The following is a 20,418-nucleotide window of genomic DNA, read 5'->3' on the forward strand; positions in this document are numbered from 1 at the left end:
CTTCAAAAATTCCAATGCTTAAGAATACCTTTAAATTTAAGCAGGAACTCATGTAAAGATAAACACTGAGGTCTTGATCCTGTTGTTTAGGGATTTCTCTGGAATTAGAGAAAATTCTTGTATTATATGGCTATTTTGTTTTTTTTTTCCCTTCTTCTATATAGTTTGGAAGAGCACACATTCATTTATGCATGTAATAAAGATCAGATTAACTGATACATAGAATACATAGAATAAGCCAGGTTGGAAGAGACCTTCAAGATCATCACATCCAACCCATCAACCAATCCAACCCACCTAAACAACTAACCCATGGCACCAAGCACCCCATCAAGTCTCCTCCTAAACATCTCCAATGATGGTGACTCCACCACCTCCCCAGGCAGCCCATTCCAATGGGCAATCACTCTCGCTGTATGGAACTTCTTCCTAACATCCAACCTGAACCTCCCCTGGCGCAGCCTGAGACTGTGTCCTCTTGTTCTGGTACTGGCTGCCTGGGAGAAGAGACCAACCTCTGCCTGTCTACAGCCTCCCTTCAGGTAGTTGTAGAGAGTAATAAGGTCACCCTTGAGTCTCCTCTTCTCCAAGCTAAGCAATCCCAGCTCCCTCAGTCTCTCCTCATAGGGCTTGTGTTCCAAACCCCTCACCAACTTCGTTGCCCTTAATACCTTGATATTGGCATCTTTATGTGAATTCAGTTTCTTCTTTGACTCAAATAGCGATAAGAAGTAGCATAGAGAAGTTCAAAGAGGAAACTTGGATCTTCCTAGTTGCATGAGTAACAGTTACAGGGCACTTGCTCTGCCTACAGAGGTTGCCCCTTCTCCAGACCTATGCAGAGTCCAGAGCAGGTTTCTGTATATGCAGAAGACAGGCATGCTTCTCAGAAAGAACCAGTGGTATAGGAAGTGCTGTCCTGGTTATAGTGCACTGTCAGTACCTCTGGAAGTTTCTATTTCTGTGGGTGCCGAGTCTATCAGTCAGGCTTCTGGCCTGATGATGAGAATCAATTATTTAGGGTGGTTTTGTGCATAATGGTGATACATCTAAATGTGGATGGTGCCTCTTCATGTGTTTGAAATGGATTTAATGTTTCTGATGAGTGTGGTTTTGGTCAAAATGAAGAAAGCTGAGGCAAGGAATGTGCATTATATGTTCAGCTGTGATTTTCTTGCTGTGTTTCACTTCTACCCAGGCAATGAAAAAGAAATAAAGAAAATGTAGCAAGAGAAATTAAAGACAGATTTGCCCATTCCAACTTCAGCTCTGGCATTTTCCTTAGACCTAACTTAATATGTTTGCATGATATACTTTGTGGGCTTAATCACAGAATCGGTAAGGTTGGAAAAGACCTCAAAGATCATCAAGTCCAACCTGTCACCCAACACCTCATGACTACTAAATCATTGCACTAAGTGCCATGTCCAATCCCCTCTTGAACACCTCCAGGGATGGTGATTCCACCACCTCCCTGGGCAGCACATCCCAATGGCTAACAACTCTCTCTGCGAAGAACTTTCTCCTGACCTCAAGCCTAAACTTCTCTGGCACAGCTTGAGACTGTGTCCTCTTGTTCTCACAAGTGAAGCACTAGCTCAAAAGTGCTTTGGTCCTTTGGGCTGCTAGTAATGAAAAATTTCAAAGCACCTTTGAGAAGTTTGGCCTGACAGAGGACATCTGTGTAAATGTTGGAATAAACCCTGGCTGGCAATACCCAGGGAATCTGCCATGACTCCTAGTGGGCAAAATGGTTGAGATGACATTCACCTTCACCTCAAATTTGTGCACAGCAGCTCCTATCTTACATTTGTTATTTCAATATCACATATGGACATCCCAGATAAATATTTCAGAAACTTGTGTGCAGCCTAAACATCATTTTTGTTCTTTATTCTAGGCCGGGACTGTAAAGCTGACCAAGCCTGTGGCGTTATGGACCCAGCAGGATGTCTGCAAATGGCTGAAGAAACATTGCCCTAATCAGTATCAAATCTACAGTGAGTCATTCAAACAGCATGACATAACTGGTAAAGTATGCACTATCAGAAATATTTTACTTGCTTACAATATGACAGATTGTTTCAGTTTGCCATTAGTAGGTTGTGACTGTGCACTGAGGGCTTTTTGTTGATTGTATGACTGGAGAGTTGCAAGGGTTAGAGCAGGGAGAATATACCAGCTTTCTTAGGATGTGGCAAGTGATTTCCCCATCTCTCTAGAAGATACAGTTCAGATTATTCAGGGTTAATACAGTGAGGAAAGAAATCAGTCTCTATTTGGGTAAGGGCCACATGCTGTTCATTCAAAATAAATCAATAAAAAATCCAAACAGTAAGAAATGTCCAGAAAGGAAAATAAAAGTGTTCAGGGGGTTCCCCTTAAGTTCATTTTGGTGTTTTTGGGTTTTTTTCCCCCAATTAAACCTGGACTCCCTAACACAGAGGATGGGAAGCAAGCCTAGCTGCCTTCCTCTCTAGCGCTCATGCAGGGTCGATACTTTCATTCATTTCACCAATACTGTTCATTTCTGACAGAGATTTGCCTAACTCACTTCTGGAAAATTTGCAATAGAGGAGATTTTTACATCTCTTTATTCTACCATTTAGTGATGCTTAAAGCTGGTGTTTTCCTGCTATCAATCTTATCTTCCAGCCAGTGAAACTGATTTCACAGCTGGAGTGCAAATAACTGTTCTTTCTTGCAGTCTTACCTTTAGTGGATGGGGAACCTCCCATGTGCAGATGCTTTCTTCATCTAGCCTAAAATATTATTGTTTGTTCTGCCATGATTTGTTCCCCAAACACCTGCAGGACCTCCAAACTTACAGCAGTTGGCATCTTGTCTTAGAAGAATATATTAAAAAGCATCCTTGTATTCTATTTTCCTGTTTTCTTTAAAAGCCAGTAGTAGATTTTGTTGATCCACCTGACTTGCTAACTCCTACTCAATTTACTGTACTGGCATTTTCTGTTGACCACTTTGACGTCAGTTTGGCAGAGCAGTTGGATTAATATAAATACAGATGTAACTTGAGAGTTAAATAATGTTTTTACTCCTGTCTTAGGCAGCAATTAATCAGTGAAAAGTTTACTGTGGAACACTAATTTCTTCTCTGAAGTGGTGGCATACAAAACTGGGAGCTGGCATTCAGCTGTTTGATATCAAGCAAGATTTTATTTTCACATACAAATCTCTCTTAATTATGCATTGTTAAGGAGTGCATGTTTCAGTCACTTCCTGTTCATGTAAGTGTACTTGTGGTGTTTCACATTTTCCATTCATTTCTCTTGCTATTATTTCCTTTCTGATGATGCATGAATGACTGCAAACATGGCAAACTACCAATATTTGTTTACTGTGTAGCCATGAATATGCATACACACTTACATGTGAGAAATGTTGAGTTTCAGTACATAACCATTGCACTCATTTCCTCTAGGTTATCATCTGCTGAATGCACTCCCTAGGAATGTAATGTGTCTCCACCTATGTGTACAGAGCTGACTTCATCCAGAGTGCTGCCACTAAAAAATTGAAGCTATTTTTAAACTTTATTCTAGTGTTGTTTTACTGTCACTTTGCCTCTTAGAATAGAATAGAATTAATCAGGTTGGAAAAGACCTTTGAGATCATTGAGTCCAACCTATCATCCAACACTATCTAATCAACTAAACCATGGCACCAAGCACCCCATCTAGTCTCTTCCTAAACACCTCCAGTGATGGTGACTCCACCACCTCCCTGGGCAGCACATTCCAATGGCCAGTCTCTCTATCTATGAAGAACTACTTCCTAACATCCAGCCTAAACCTCCCCTGGCACAGCTTGAGACTGTGTCCTCTTGTTCTGGTGCTGGTTGCCTGGGAGAAGAGACCAACCCCCACCTGGCTACAACCTCCCTTCAGGTAGTTGTAGATAGCTATAAGGTCTCCTCTGAGCCTCCTCTTTTCCAGGCTTCTCTTCGTACAATTAAAGCACTGTGAGATGAAGTTGAAAGGAAGAAAAAGTTGTTTTCATTTCAATGTAAATATAGATGGAAACCTTGTAGTTATATTGCAGATGTGCAAAACTTCAAGCTTTATAGACCTCTGTGACAAAAAGTAATGAAGATTAATCTTTCTCTACAGAAAAGAGGTGTAAGGAAAATATTAATACAAGTGCTAGAAAGTAAGTCTACAGGAAAGAAAATAACTTCAATTCATTAGCTACCAAAGAAAAGAGGAAGAGCAATCAATGTTGGTATGGATTTTATAGAAGTGTATTGTGATAATATTGTGAATGAAACCAGTACCTCAGGAGGATATTTCCATGGCTGTTGGTCCCTGTGAGTCAGGGGTTTTTTGAAATATAATAAGGGGATAGAAGAGTGGATTTGAGGCTCTAAAGAAGTAGAGCATGAAAGGAAAATGAAAACTAATGCAAAGATTAAGCAGAGGTAATGTAACTGTTTCCAGATAGGACTATGGAAAAGTGATGTGCTTGTTGAAAATTTCTCAGGAAATAAAGTGATTTTACAGGCTGCTTTGATATGGAAAAACATGATGGAAAAGGAGTGGAAGAAAGTGACATGAAAACGATATTGAAACTTTCTTTGAAGATAAAATCTGAGGCACGGTCATAAGCCAGGAAAATAGTCTTGGGCAAACATACCCAGCAGTTGTTAACCATAGGTGCTGAAAAGTGTGGCATTTTACTTGGGACTGTTTCTTGCTGATTACAGTTTGCTGAGCTGGGGGCAAAGAAACCCAACCAAAAACATCCTTTCATTTGTGGAGATTTTGTGTCTTTTTACTACTCCTGACAAAGAACAGCTGCAGATGCCTGAGAAAAATGTGCTTATCTGGTGATTTATCTAGTAAGAAAAAAATAATCTTAATAGTGATCTTGAGGATGCCATGGGACAGAGTGTATTCTGTCAGAGTTGCAGATGCCACCAAGTTGGGAGTAACAGTCAACAGACTCAAGAGTAGGGACCTAAGCATAGGGACCAAACATAGCTGGAGGAATGCATCAGCATCAACCTTATGAAACTCAGCAAGGACAAATGCAAAATTCTGCACCTGGGAAGGCCAAGCCCCTTGCACTCCATTCAGTCTGGGTCTGGCTTGCTGGGAAGTGACTGGTAAAGAAGACTTGATGTCCTGATAGTCAGAAAGATGGTTTTGTGCCTTGGTAGCAAAGAATGCTAGAAGAATCATGAGCAATATTAACAGGAGCATAGCAAGCTGATCAAGGATGGTTATTATTTCCCTTTACCCTGCACTTTTTACACTCCAGTTCTTGGATCTCTAGTGATGACACTTGTACTGTAATGCAAGTTCAGGTGAGAGCCACCGAGATGCTTACAGCTGGAGCACTTGCCCTGTGAGCCAGGAACTGTGGGAGTTTGGCTTATTCAGCCTGGGTAAGCGGCTGCACAAGAGGTTGAGGCTGAACATACGGAGGAAGTTTTCCCCCCTGAGAACAGCTGGGCATTGAAACAAGTTTCTCAGAGAGGTTGTCCTGGGAAAGTTTAAAGTCCCAGCTAGATAAAAACTTAAGAGACCTGATCTGATCTCACAGCTGACCCTGCTTTGAGCAGGAGGTTGGGCTGGAAATCAGAGGTGCAGTCCTTTCCAGCCTGAAAACTTTCATGGTTCTACAATTTGCTGAGTACTCACTGGGTACCTTAGAAGCAATGAAATGCATTTTTCAGCCAGTTGGGGAGACTAAATATGGAAAACTTACATATATGGGGGACTTTTTATAAATCAAATCCCTGAGTCAGGGAGTGGAGCATTTGGTTGACTTACTGACTTATTGGGTTGACTTATTCAGCATCAGGTCAGAAGTGATTTCCGTGGTGCTGGACCTAGAGCCAGCACCAAAAGAACTTGAAGGACTTACAGTAAGCTAGATCTAAGGGTGCCTGATAGGAATTAGAAATGTTAGGAAAAATAAGACAAAGGGCAACAAAGATGATAGTGACCTGTACAAACAAGAAAGCAATGTAATGGTAGGGCTGTGTTATCAGACACTCCAAAATTGGTGTTGGCATTTACAGCAGTGTGAGTGGACATAAAACATTGCTGTGACTGGTCAGCTTTTTACAGTCATTTTATATTGGTATAATTTAGGAGGCAAACCTGAGAAATGGACCTGGCTTTCAGTGTGTATTTGTGGGTGTGAATTTGCCAGGCAGCAATACTTTCAATGACTAAGGAGTTCTGAAGAGAGGAGTTGTTCTTTGATGGTCTTATCCTGTACCACTGCAACAAATGAAAAGTTTTGGAATATCTCGGCATGAATAGGAGCAAGACTGGGCATAGAATGACTAAGGAATAACCAGTATGAGGAGAATGACAAAGTAATAAAGATGATGCCTAAGTAAGTAATTGATGTGTCATTTGTTGAAAATAAGGAAGGGAGGAAAGAAACCCTGCTTCACCTGTTGTTTTTAATGCCACGTTCCCCGGTGCGCTAAAGCATGTCTTCAGAGCATGAGGTTTTAATGCTATGATCATTAAACAAACCTCATTCTGTCAAAGTAATACCCGAGAGGTACCTTAGTCCAAGTGAGGGAATTTTAGAGGAGGTACTTGAAAGGACTCAAGCCTTTTTAAATTAAACTTCTGAGGAGGAAAGGAGCAGGACTCAAGAAAACCTCTCTTTAGTTTTAGAAGGGACCAGAATTTATGAATATTCATTGAATACCAAACAGCACCTCGGAAAATGAAATATGAGCTGCTACCAAAAACCTGCTGCAGAAAGCCTTGAGATCTGCCTAATTCTATAACACCTCAAGACTTTTGCATTAAATCAGCTATACTGACATATACTTGTGTGAAATTAAGGTAAAAATCTTGCTTTTGAAATTGGAATGATTTTTTTCCCCCCACTTTGGTAATACCTGTGCAGTTATTTAGCATGTTGGTGAAGGGATGCTCTTGTGGTTTGAGATGCTACGTGGAATTTGGAGAGATCTTGGTACGCTGAATCCTAAGTGTCTCTCCATATAGAGAAAGGGCACAAGAGACCTGGGTCTCATTCCTACTTCTGGGGCAAGAAGAGTGAGCAACCAGGTGGCTTTATGCACCATGTTGTGACTTCCTGGTTGTGTTCATCCTCCCTCTGTAAGTTTTGGCATCTGTACAACAAAGATAAAGATATCAATGTTGTTAAATAAATGTATTGTGATATATGTGGAAAAGATGTTATTTAAGAGCCAGCTGTGTCTTCTTGTTAACTGGTCCATTTGCTTTGCAACAATTTACTTCCTTTTCCCTCCCTTTCCAAGTGATTCCAACTTTGTTGTCCTTCATCCCTCCATTATTGATGAGTGTCACAGTGACCCAAAATATCTCTCTTGCTAGAGACACAGCACACCTAATGTGAGGCCTGATGGAAGAAGCAGAATAAGGTCTTCTGTAAGGTGACCTCAATAGATATGCATCCTGATACTTCCCTGTTTGTGTTACCTGACAGCTGGCCCTTCAGAGTCCTGTTACAAATCCTGCTGTAGTTACACTGCACAAGACTGTACAAACTGGTGCCCTTTTTTTAGCTTAATTTGTTGGACATTGTTTTACTGTCCCATATAACTTACTGTCTAGGTTGTTACTGGTAGAGAACTATTTTTATGATAAGGTGTGGAAGTTTCTGGTTTCAAGTGAAGCAGGTCGTGGTTCACAGCAAGGTGTTGTAGGAAGTACTTTAGCCTCCTTTAAAGCATTAATAAAATTGTGTTTACCACGTTTTTCTCTGGTCCCAAACCTGTAGCAAGTTTTGAGCATTGTCTCAGAGAACATCTAGTTTATTCACAGAAGCAGAAAAAGGATTTTTCAATAGAAACAAAAAGAACCTTCATCGTGTCCAAATGGAGGCTATTTCCAGTCAACTAATGATCTTCCTTGTTTTGCATGTGACAGTGCTTTTCAAGACAATAGACCTCTCCTCCCAAGCAGTGTTCTTCGTTAGTGGTGTTGTAGAAGCAGCTTCCACCTGCAGCCATCTCTGTGAAGCCCTTCCTCTCTCTGTGGTGCAAAGCTTAAACTGACCTTGCCCTCAGTTCTTATTTATGCCACTTTCCCCTGGCTCTTTCTGTGAGGTCCTAACAGTAGTGTTGGTTGGTGGGCTGTCAGATCAATCCCAACTACATCCATCTGCAGTTTCAAGAATAAAATCAAATCACTGCCTCACTCTGGAGGGAGCTTTTATTCTGCTGCCTGGATAAGGTCAGACTTATTTGCAGCATTTGTTGTGAAGCTGCAATGCTCGTGTTGAGAAATGTGAGGGATTAAAGAGTTTTCCCTGCTTCATACTTGGAACACATCAAAGAGTGACAGATGTTGGGTCCTGTGTGCACATAATATGTCACAACTGTTCCTTTTTGCGTGGAAAATAATATCACAAAATACATTAATGCAACCCTGTGTTGATATAGAATAGAATTGAAAGAAGGTGGACGAGCCAAATAGTTGGAAAGTGGAAGTTCTTCCTTCATTATTCAGCCTCCTACTGATACAGGAAACTTTGCATGAAAGTAATCCTTGCTCACATCTCAGCAATGGCTCCTGGGCCTGGCTTTTGAGTCAGGTTAGAGCTCATGCAGTGTATAGTGAAATCCCAGGAGGCAAAACTGCAGTGACTCATGAGAGATCTAGTACGACCAGGAAAGCTCATCAGTAGTTGCGAGGGATACAGTGGGGCACTTGAACACTTCACAGAAGTTGTAGCTTAAGTATTAATACAGGTGATTCAGATAAATCTTTCTGTGAAAATAGCCTGTGTGGAAGAAGTGACAGTGTCATCTGTTCCATTTAATAGGAAAGGCAACTTGCTGAAGGGCAAGAGAGGCATTTTTGGCCTTGCTTGCCAACAAGATATGAATGTGATTGCTTCTGTATCTGCTGAATTCAGAATGAACAGCTTCCACACTCCTGCTCCATTATCAGCTTTGAGTTCTGCTGTGCAAGTAGCTGCTGAATGTTTTGCAACATTTCCTGTCTTATTGGAAACTTCTTGGGTCTGGTTGCTTTTCCTTGGTATCCTCTCTCCGCTAGTAAGTACCTAGGAAGTTGTCATGGTTTCAGTAAACATTTGCTCTACAGCATAGTCACATTTTCAATTTAATCTTGTTCTATTTATTTTAGTCAGCTTTTACTAACTAGAGATTGTATCATCTTTTACCCTTTCTTACCCTAAAAGATCTTTTTCTGTACAGTTTTTGTAGACCTGATCCACTGTATTCTGTACAAAACACTGATTCACATCAGTATTGTATAAGTCACCCCCAGAACCTCCCTCCATGACAGCCAGTTTCAAAATCAATTTCTATTTCTTGCTCAGAGGGGAGCTAAAAATGTGAATTAAGGTAAGATATGGAAAACTTATCAAATGTCTTTGCAAAGCCTATTTCAGTAATTCTCAAACCATATTGTAAAGCTTTGTGATATTTCCTCGTTTGCTGATAAGGCTGTGCAGTGTCTGCAAGAAACACTGAACACTAATTGTAATCCACTGTCAGAACCAAAACGCTTAGGAACCATGGATTTAGTCTTTGGGTGCTTTGCCCTATCTTAGGTGATTCGGGCATCCAACTTAAGTGGGATTCATAAGACTGAGGGTAAGAGAGTAAATTGCTGAAATAATGGGAGAGTGAGGGGTGCCTCCAGATGAATTTAGTGGTCTGTGTGTACACCTAAGAGAAGATGTTATGAAAACACCCCTTGTGTGTTCACCCTGTTTCCTTTGTCTACCTCCTTTTGTTTTGTTCTTAGTGAAGCCTGCTTGTTACCAACTGCTTTAGCTACTTTGGAGCTATTGATTATTTTATTCATAGTTCTAACACTTCACCAAATAATTGTCAAAGCTCTACCCCCTCATTTTATTTCATAGAAAGTTCTTTTTCTACAGATTTTTTGAACCACCACAAGCTGTTAATGATTACATTATTACTTTACTGTGCTCTCTGATCAATCAGTTGGCAGTGTGATCCCATTATCTAGAAGCTAAGCAGGGTGAAGCCCTGTTGCTACTTGGAGACCTTCAAGGAACAGCTTGAAGCCATAGGGTGTAGCATTGTTAACACTAATGGTTTTGTGTCCTTTTTATTTCTCCACTTGATTAATACTGATGAACTGACTTCAATATGGTGCCTAACAGCCTTTGCACTGAGGGGATGGTGTCCTTAGTTTAGAACTGTGTCCTGGGTTAACAGACAAACTGGCAGTTGAATATTTAGAATTAGGATAGGATAGGATAGGATAGGATAGGATAGGATAGGATAGGATAGGATAGGATAGGATAGGATAGAATTTGATATCATCAAGTCCAACCTACCATCCAACACCATCTAAACCATGGCACCAAGCACCCCATCCAGTCTTCTCCTAAACACCTCCAGTGATGGTGACTCCACCACCTCCCTGGGCAGCCCATTCCAATGGCCAATCACTCTTTCTATAAAGAACTTCTTCCTAACATCTAGCCTAAATAAAAACCCAGCATATTTGCTGAGTAGTTTCAGTTTAGGCCTTCCTATGAACTGTGCTGATTTCAAGTATTGTGCCTTGAAGTCTCATTAAGCTCCAATTCTGTGTTGCTTTTAAAAAACGTCTGCTGTGTCTGTTGAGCCTGAAACTACTTTTCCAACTCGGTTTGCTTGCTGGTTAGCGCTGCTGGGCTCTCATTTCCCACCAAGTCAGGCTTCCTGTGGCGTCAGAAGGTCTGGTTCACATTCTGGTGGGAACCAGGATAAAAATGGGAGGTATTGTGCTATTGTCTGGGAAGGAGTATCTTCGCTGTGCAGACACAGAGTCAATTTTGCGGCTCAGATGTGGGTAAGGAAAACTTAGGGAAAACGTCAGTGATTAAGTGGAGGAGTTGTTAAAGGACCATACAAATTCTTCACTTTGAAGAAGTGAATTAATTTGCTGCTTAGTGGGTGTGTGTTTGTGATATCAGTGAGCAGCTAGAGCTGATTCTTTTTATTTCAGCTTGTTACTTGCCAGCATATGCTGTTCATGATACGAGAACTTAGTCTTAGTGTAATCTTATAATTATTTGGCAGTGTTCCCCAGTCTAATAACAGAGCTAACCTAGTGATGAAGTACAGAAGGAAGCTCTCCTGAAATCTGAACCTGGAGGAAGCCCCAGCTGAGAGTTTGACTTATGGTTTGCGACACAAATGAGCGAGTGCTTATTTAGTCTCTCTCATCTGATGGTTCTGCAGTTTGTTGTGTTCCTTCTCTCACCTCTGACTCTCACCACTGTCTAATCTCTTGTGACTCTTCCCAAGCCAGATGCTCTCCATCACTGATGCTGTGATTACAGCTTCTTCGTGGTCTTTGTTTTTTTGTGTCTGTGTGTACACAACAAATCCACTCTTTCACCAAATCTCTGTCAGATGGATTAGCTCATATCCTAAGCGCTGTCCTGTGTTGTGGCCACATGTCTCAGTTGTTCTCTGCCTTCTCTCCCCTCGGCCCTTTGTTAGGACACTTGGCATTGCCCATGAGAACTGGGCTTACCCTGTGCAGGTGCCTGCACCCCAAATTCCCTGCTGTTGCTGAGTGCTGGCAAGCAGCTGCCCGCAGCCTTCAGCACTTCCTGGTGCCTCCTTGTTGGTGTTTGGAAAGAACTGGGTATGCCCTTGGCAAACAGCGGTTCTGGGCTCCTGGTTGGCAGCGCCCGGCGCGGGTGTGGGGTGGGGAGCGCGGGGCGCAGGGGGCAGGGCACGGGGTGCGGGGTGCAGGACGCAGAGTGCGGGGCGCGAGGCGCAGGGCGCAGACGCAGAGTTCAGGATGTGGGGTGCGGGGCGGGGGACGCGGGGTGCAGGGCGCGGAGTGCGGGGCGCAGGGCGCGGGGCGCAGGGCGCAGACGCAGAGTTGAGGATGCAGGGCGCGGGGTGCAGGGCGCGGGACGCAGAGTGCGGGGCGCGAGGCGCAGGGCGCAGACGCAGAGTTGAGGATGCAGGGCGCGGGGTGCAGGGCGCGGGACGCAGAGTGCGGGGCGCGAGGCGCAGGGCGCAGACGCAGAGTTGAGGATGCAGGGCGCGGGGTGCAGGACGCGGGGTGCAGGGCGCGGGGTGCGGGGCGCGGGACGCAGAGTGCGGGGCGCAGGGTGCAGTGCCGCCCGGCGCCTCGGCGGGGAGCCGGCACACAGCGCAACCGCTGTCGCGCTCTGCCTCGGCCTCTGCCTGCCGAGCTGCCCGGCCCCTGCCACCGCCGCCTGCCAACAGGCTTTCCGCGGAGCGGGAGCTGTAGCAGCGTGTGTAAATTACTATAGGATGTTTTATCACAACAGGATATCGGCAGCTGTGTAATCTTGTGTTGTCAGTGAGGGCTACACTCGGGAGGGTGTAAGACACACTGGCACTTACCCCTGGCTTTCAGTCTCTTGATAATTAGCTGTCAGTTCCTAATTTTTTCATGTTCCTCTTCGAAAATTATTCTGGTTTGGAAATACCAGCCCAGCCAGCTGCGCTGTTACAGAGAGCAAAGAGATAGAGGAAAAAAGCACTCTTCTCTTCCCTACTTCCCCCATACTATAATAAAAATAAAATCCAAAGCTGCTTTTCTTTTTTTGTTTGTTTTTTAACTGCTCAAGTGCTAAAACAGCTGGCCTCTGAAAGTCAGGATTTGCCAAGGGAATAGCTTTCAGTAAAAGAGAAGTGCCTCCCAGTGCTCCAGTGAAAATTACTGTTTGATTTGATATAGTTAATTGAACAGGTTGAAAGTCTGACAGGGTCTGGCACAGTGCACTTGACACCAAGCTTTATCCCTGTTATCGGAGAATGCACAGCAGAGGGAGGTCACAAATACATGGCTCTTTTAGCAAAGATGTAAGAATCCAGCTCCAGCAGTTTCTTCTGAATTCAGTGGAAGGAGCTCTTGGAAGAAAACAAAACAAAGAACAAAGAAAAGGCTGGATTCTATCCAGCCTCTTACTGCATTCAGGAATTGATTTTTTTCAACCCTTCACCCAACAAGGATCTGCACACCCTGTGAAGTGTTTATTAGATTCCTTAGATCCTAGTGGTGATCAACACTTAACTCATGCAGGAGAAGCCTTTCTGTCCTTCTGTGGGCAACCAGAAAAATTGCTTGCTACCCAAAAAGAAGAATCCACTGTGAGAAACTTTCATGTTTTAGTTGGTTTTGTTAACTGTGAACAGAAATTCCTCATTATAAATGTGAGCCTAGGCACAGAAAAATGTAGGATTTACTTAATGAGCCGTTTTGGTCTGAAACATGGACATGCAGATCAGTCCATGAACCTTCTTAACAAGGTGCATTAAAGGCATGACTCCTTAAAAAAAAGCCAATAAAATATAATCTTCCCTCCCCTGAGGTTTCATTAACCTTACTGAGCCCCAAAGTACTTATCAGAGTTCTATAGCAATCAACATTAAGTGGTTAACCTCAGATAAAACTTGGGGGACTCCTGTTCTAATGGCTTATTATTAACTACAGCTAGGATGTAACATAATCCAATGCGTGAACATTTGAGGGCTGTGTTGCTGCTGAGAACTGGGTGCTCTGTTCTTACTGAATTTCAGTGACTGCAGTTACAGTCTGCTATGATTTTAGGCTTTCAGGACTATATTGCTTTATATTTGTAGCAGAAGCAGGGTTAAAGGATGAAAAAGACCCAAATAAAAAACCCCCAAAGAAACCCAAAATCCATGTCAGAACATGAGCTGTCCCACAGAAGTCTTCAGAACCTCAAGAGCCTGCAACACATCAGACTGTGCAGACCTCACCCTGTTCCCCAATAGCTCTGCATGAAGCACGGGGGGAAATCCTGCCCAGATTTAGAGAAGCCTCTAAATTCCAGAGACAAAAATGTTACTTCTTAATCATTGACTAAAAAACTCAGACACTCCCCCAGGGGGAATTTGAGGTTTTGTTCCATTTTGTGACATGCTGAACAACGATAAATGATACCCCTGAGGAAATGTGTATCTTTTTTCAGTGTGCCATGTGTGTGAGACAAGCTGTCAATGTAATCCCCATCTTGTCACCTCTACTGACAGAGCACCTGCGTTGCACAGGGCCTCATGACATTGGGCTGTGCTTAAAGGGAGGTCTTTTACTGAAGTGTTTGATCCCTCAAAGAAGTTTATGTGTATAATCCCCAGTCACCTTCTCTGCAGGTTCTACTTGGTGCAGTGAATTACAGAACTGGGATTACTTACTTGTTGTCATGGCAAAATCACCAAATCCTGGAATGATTTAGCTTGGAAGGGTCCTTCTGAGATCATTTAGTCCGACCCACCTGGTCAGGCTGGGTCAGCTAGAAGAGATTCTCTAGGACTGTGCCCAGCCGAGGTTTGCTTATTGGCACAGATGCTCTGTTTAGTCAAGATTTCCCTTGACTATCATTTTGAATGTACAGGTTTTAATGTTTGTTCTGTATAGGTTATGTAGATTTCATCTTGCAGTACATGTTCCTGTTCTAAATATAACAGCTCAGAACCTGAAGATGGGTTAATAAGGTTACTCACAAAAAGAGTGCCAAATGTGGAATAATCCCAAATGGCCTATATGCAAGTGTTTGTTATGTGTTCTAATTTTTTGTTGCTGCTGTTAGGTATAAACACTGTCTGGAGAAATGCCAGGGATGTGACAGTCTGTTATGAGCATATCAAATCTGTGAAGTACTCCAATTCAATCCACTGTCAAGCACTGGTTAAATTGCAGTGCCAGGATTGGTTTGTATGTCCATTGGTTTACAGATGTTAGATGCATTTAGAGAATTCTTGTCATATATTGGCTTATCAAAACCAAACCAAAGAGAGCTTGGTTGTGAATAATGTCACCTGTAATCATTATCTTAAGGTAATCTACTTCCAGATTTGCCCTTCACAAATGTATACTGTCCTCTTTAGTGTCACATTAAGCCATATCCAGCCCCTTATCATATTGACTCATTCCAAGTCTGTCTTGTGGAGAAAGATTTTTACAGTTAAAAAGTGATGGTTTAGGATTTTTTTCTTTTCATTAAATTCAATACAAGTTGCTTCAGACCTGTTAGCCTCTTGCCCATTCTACCCATAACATTTAATGTGGGTTTCTGCACAGTATAGTTTATACTAGTCATCTTGGTACCCAGCTTGGCAAACTAACCTGGCACTCTTTTCTTTCCTTTCTCTTTCCCATTGAGGAGGGTGCAGGTTTAGTAGCTCACCACTGCCACGTGGAGTGCAGTATCTTTTTTTTTTGTTTCCCCCAAAGCACAGAGCTTAGGATCACCTGATGTCTTAATTAAACATGTGCCTTTTAATTCCATATGCTGCATACCAGAGTCAGGCTGGTTCATTGACAGATGCCTGTAAGCAGCAGGGAGACACTAATGAAAAGGGCCTTTATTGATGTCCTCTGGTTTAGCTGGTTAGAATAGAATAAACCTTTATTAGAATAAACCAAACCAGGTTGGAAGAGACCTTCAAGATCATCGTGTCCAACCCATCAACCAATCCAACCCAGCCAAACAGCTAACCCATGGCACCAAGCACCCTGTCAAGTCTCCTTCTGAACACCTTCAATGACGGCGACTCCACCACCTCCCCGGGCAACCCGTTCCATAGCGCAATCACTCTTTCTGTATAGAACTTCTTCCTAACATCCAACCTGAACCTCCCCTGGCGCAGCTTGAGACTGTGTCCTCTTGTTCTGGTACTGGGTGCCTGGGAGAAGAGACCATCATCAGCCTGTCTACAACCTCCCTTCAGGTAGTTGTAGAGAGTGATAAGGTCACCCCTAAGTCTCCTCTTCTCCAGGCTAAGCAGCCCCAGCTCCCTCAGCCTCTCCTCATAGGGCTTGTGTTCCAAACCCCTCACCAACTTTGTTGCTCTTCTCTGGACTCGTTCCAGCAAGTCAACCTCCTTCCTAAACTGAGGGGCCCAGAACTGGACACAGTACTCGAGGTGTGGCCTAACCAGTGCAGTGTACAGGGGCAGAATGACCTCCCTGCTCCTGCTGGCCACACTGTTCTTGATGCAGGCCAGGATGCCATTGGCCCTCTTGGCTGCCTGGGCACACTGCAGGCTCATGTTAAGCCTACCATCAACCAGCACCCCCAGATCCCTCTCTGCCTGGCTGCTCTCTAGCCACTCTGACCCCAGCCTGTAGCACTGCATGGGGTTGTTGTGGCCAATGTGCAGAACCCGGCATTTGGATGTGTTAAATCTCATGCCGTTGGATTCTGCCCATCTGCCCAGCCTGTCCAGGTCTCTCTGCAGAGCCTCTCTACCCTCCAGCAGATCAACTCTTGCCCCCAGCTTGGTGTCGTCAGCAAATTTACTGATGATGGACTCAATGCCCTCATCCAGATCATCAATAAAGATGTTAAAGAGCACAGGGCCCAGCACTGATCCTTGGGGCACACCACTAGTGACTGGTTGCCAGCTGGATGTGGCACCATTCACCACCACTCTCTGGGCTCGGCCCTCCAGCCAGTTCCTAACCCATCGCAGTGTGCTCCCATCCAAGCCATGGGCTGACAGCTTGGCCAGCAGTTTGCTATGGGGGACGGTGTCAAAGGCCTTGCTGAGGTCCAGGTAGACTACATCAACAGGCCTCCCCACATCCACCAGGCGGGTCACCTGATCATAGAAGGAGATCAGGTTGGTCAGGCAGGACCTGCCCTTCCTAAATCCATGCTGGCTAGGCCTGATCCCTTGGCCATCCTGTAAGTGTTGTGTTATTGAACTCAGGATGACCTGTTCCATGATCTTGCCTGGCACTGAGGTCAGGCTGACAGGCCTGTAATTCCCTGGCTCATCCAACCGGCCCTTCTTATGGATGGGCACCACGTTGGCCAGCTTCCAGTCCTCTGGGACCTCGCCAGTGAGCCAGGACTGCTGGAAAATTATGGAGAGTGGCTTGGCCAGCTCATCTGCCAGCTCTCTCAACACCCTAGGATGAATCCCATCTGGTCCCATGGACTTGTGGGGATCCAAGCTGCTAAGGAGAGTTCCAACTACCGCCTCATGGAACATAGGGAAACTGTGCAGCTCCCTGGCTCCTTCTGCTAGCTCTGCAGACCAGCTGTCAGGAAGACGTTCTGCCCTTCTAGTAAAAATTGAGGCAAAGAAGGTGTTAAGTATCTCTGCCTTTTCCTTATCCTTGGTTACAATGTTCCCCTCCGTATCCACCAAGGAGTGGAGGTTTTCCTTCCCCTTCCTCTTACTATTAATGTATTTATAGAAGGACTTTTTGTTGTCCTTCACAGTAGAGGCCAGTTTAAGTTCCAAGTGTGCTTTTGCCTCCCTAATTCTCTTCCTACAAGACCTAGCAACATCCTTAAACATTCTGTGGGTTGCCTCCCCTCGCTTCCAAAGGTGATACACCCTCTTTTTTTCCCTCAGTTCCATTAAAAGTTCATGAACCATCCAGGCTGGCCGTCTGCCCCGGCGGCTCATCTTCTGGCACATTGGCACAGCCTGTCCCTGAGCCTTCAACAATTCTTCATTGAAGTAGGTCCAGCTCTCCTGGACCCCTTTGTTTTTAAGGACTTTATCCCAAGGAACCCTCTGAATTAGTTCCTTGAGTAACCCAAAGTCTGCTCTCCGGAAGTCCAGAGTGGAGGTCTTCTTGCCGCCCCTCTTGGCTTGACCAAAAACCTTTCCTTGTTTTCCTTGCTTTCCTTGCTTTCCTTGTTGGCTGCCTAGGTGTTGTGGCTGATGTGGTAGCAAACAATTAGCAGGACAGGCCAATGGTACAAGTGTGGTATAAATTATCTACCTAAATGTTTCTGGCAAAATGTGTATTATTGTAGCCAAGAGTAGTGCATTGTGTGAGAAATCCTTTTGTCCTGCAGTTGTGGCCACTTGTCCTTTGGAAGGCAGGCTGTCAAAGAAAAAATGAGTTGGGAGTTGGTGTAGGTAGAATCAGAGAATCATAGAATCAACAAGGTTGGAAAAGACCTCAGAGATCTTCAAGTCCAACCTATTACCTAATACCTAACACCTCATGACAACTAAACCATGGCTTCAAGTGCCACATCCAATCCATTTTTTAACGTCTCCAGGGATGGGGACTCCACCACCTCCCTGGGCAGCACAATGGCCAATTACTCTTTCTGTGAAGAATTTTCTCCTCACCTCCAGTCTAAACCTCCCCTGGCACAGCTTGAGACTGTGTCCTCTTGTTCTGGTGCTAGTTGCCTGGGAGAAGAGACCAACCTCCACCTGTCTACAACATCCTTTCAGGTAGTTGTAGAGAGCAATGAGGTCTCTCCTGAGCCTCCTCTTCTCCAGGCTAAACAACCCCAGCTCCCTCAGCCTCTCCTCATAGGGCTGTGCTCCAGGACTCACGGCAGCCACGTTACACATACTCTGATCACAAAGCTAATGGACTAATGTAGTCTCTTGTTATAAAAGTTGCAGTGAATAGCAGGGGCTGTTGTAACATACACAGGTCAGGTTGCTTAAGTCTTCTACTAGGATATAGTGTCCAGTTGTGATGTCTCAATTCTAAGAATAATGTAGAAGTACATGGAAGGCAGAGCCCAGCCTTTTCTCAAGCCTGGAAGCTGAGCTCTGTGTTGTCATGTTACAGGAGATGAAGGTGCTGAAAGGAAGATTGATAGGTGACTTGGTAACTGGGTATAGGGACTTAGCAGGACAACAATATGTGTTCAAAAGCTGAAATTGGAAGCTTTGTAGGTCATTCAGCAGTGGAAGTGCTTACTAGGAGAAAGGGTAGACAGTTGCAGAATCAAGTTTTTAAAAGGTGAGAAAGGTGGGTGAAAAAATACATGGAGTAAGCATGTGTACATGCAGCACCCAGGCTGCCTGACCACAGGGGTCCTTTAGCAGAGCTGTCTGCAGTCTCTGGATACTCTACAGCCTCATTATATGAACTTGGGTAGGGGGTGATTTGTATTTGTAGTTTTGTTTTTCTACTTCTTAAGAGTCTAGACCTTCACAAGGAAAAAACCCTGGGAAGCTTCAATGAGCCTTGAACTAGGCACCCCACATAGCAGGAGATACTAATTAACAAAACCACAGATAACATAATCAGCTGCTCTTCCTGTGCGTTGCTTTATCCTCCTTGTTCAATCAGTGTGTCAGAATAGGATAACACATTTTCTGTATAGGGGCAACTTATCCTTGTATTCCCACTTCAAGCTGGATGTGAGCAGTCCTGCATTCTACTGGATGTGCCCATGTTGTAAACATCACATTTGGAGCAAGTACTTACACTTAGGAAGCTATGTGCTAAGACCAGTTAGTAATTTGCGTGTGATATCCAGACATAGCCTGACATATCCTGATATATTCTGACAGCTCTTGTAGGGTTTGAACCTATTATATTTGCACATTCTTTCTAGATCAGGTAAACATCTGTTGCTGAAGCTGAATGTGATACTCTCTTGCTGGAACAGGTACCAGAATCTACAGCCTGGTAGAAGACTGGCTTCTAGAGCTGCTGCATGGGAATTGCTGTAAAAAGCACTGTAGGGCAACTATCTAATCCTTATGTCATGTTGTGTATTTCCTTACTTTTGCATCAGAAATGACTCTTGCACTGTCATAAAAATGATACTGAAAATAGCTATTCCAAAGGCTTAACACTTCAAGTACTTTTCTCTGGTTCAGAAGTGCGTGGCCATCAACTGATGTAGCCTAGATCAGATCAATAGAAGAATTTTAACTGTGGATCAATCTTTGGCCTCCACATGCTACATAAAGTAATGCTATAAGGTTTCCTGATCTAATGCTGTGTTGCTGGGAAGGGACTTCGAGCTGCAAAGTGCAGACATCAGAAGAGCAGGGTTCACACTGGGTGTGTTTATCCCATTTTTAGGCAAGACTACGTTCTGCTTGTGCAACTGCCATTGCTTCTTTTTTTTTCCTGTGCTTATGACTTCTTTGGGTTTAAACAGGTTATCTGATCCTGGGGTCTGAGATTTTGCAAAAGCTCTTAAGGGATTCAAATTCTGAAGCTGAGGCGTTCTCTGGTGTCCATTCAGAAAAGTAATTCAAGGACTATCAGCTTCCCAGAGATTTTATCTTGGTGCATAAATTTTCTCTAACAAAAGCGTAAGCAATTCCGTACTCAGGTTGAAAGAGCACCTTGGCCATAGAATTGTACAAGACTTTTCTCTCCTTTTTTTGACAAGGCTATATTTTAAGCTAGTGTGTGAAGGGTTCAAAGAAAAACACTGACACTGGGTCATTCAAGTCTAATTTCCTGCTCCTGTAATGTCGTTTTCATAATGTGTAGATCTGAGATCTGCACTGTTGCAGCATGACACAGCTTTGCCTGAGCACAGCTCTCAGGCTAGATGAAGGATCCTGTGCAGTATTCATGAGCAGTCTTCTCTCGAGCTGATGAGTGAGGTAGAGCCTTACAAAGGAATGCTCTGTGATACTGCAGTGGAGGAATTCCTCTTTCAGTGCATCTGCACCTGCAAACTGCAGCT

At 43.8% G+C, this 20,418-nt stretch overlaps 1 protein-coding gene across 2 annotated transcripts in view; it reads left to right on the forward strand.

Annotated features, from left to right (window-relative positions):
* The window catches only part of SAMD12 (sterile alpha motif domain containing 12), a 184,106-nt gene that overhangs the window by 40,664 nt on the left and 123,024 nt on the right, over positions 1-20,418 (forward strand). For both annotated transcript variants that reach the window (XM_068163227.1, XM_068163228.1), the window contains exon 3: positions 1,901-2,030. In XM_068163227.1, the coding sequence (XP_068019328.1) occupies positions 1,901-2,030 (130 nt within the window). The remainder of the gene's footprint in view (positions 1-1,900; positions 2,031-20,418) is intronic.

The sequence above is a fragment of the Melanerpes formicivorus genome, unplaced genomic scaffold, assembly GCF_026170545.1.
Source record: "Melanerpes formicivorus ecotype bairdi unplaced genomic scaffold, bMelFor1.0.p_v2 SCAF_71, whole genome shotgun sequence".
Classification (NCBI taxonomy): domain Eukaryota; kingdom Metazoa; phylum Chordata; class Aves; order Piciformes; family Picidae; genus Melanerpes; species Melanerpes formicivorus.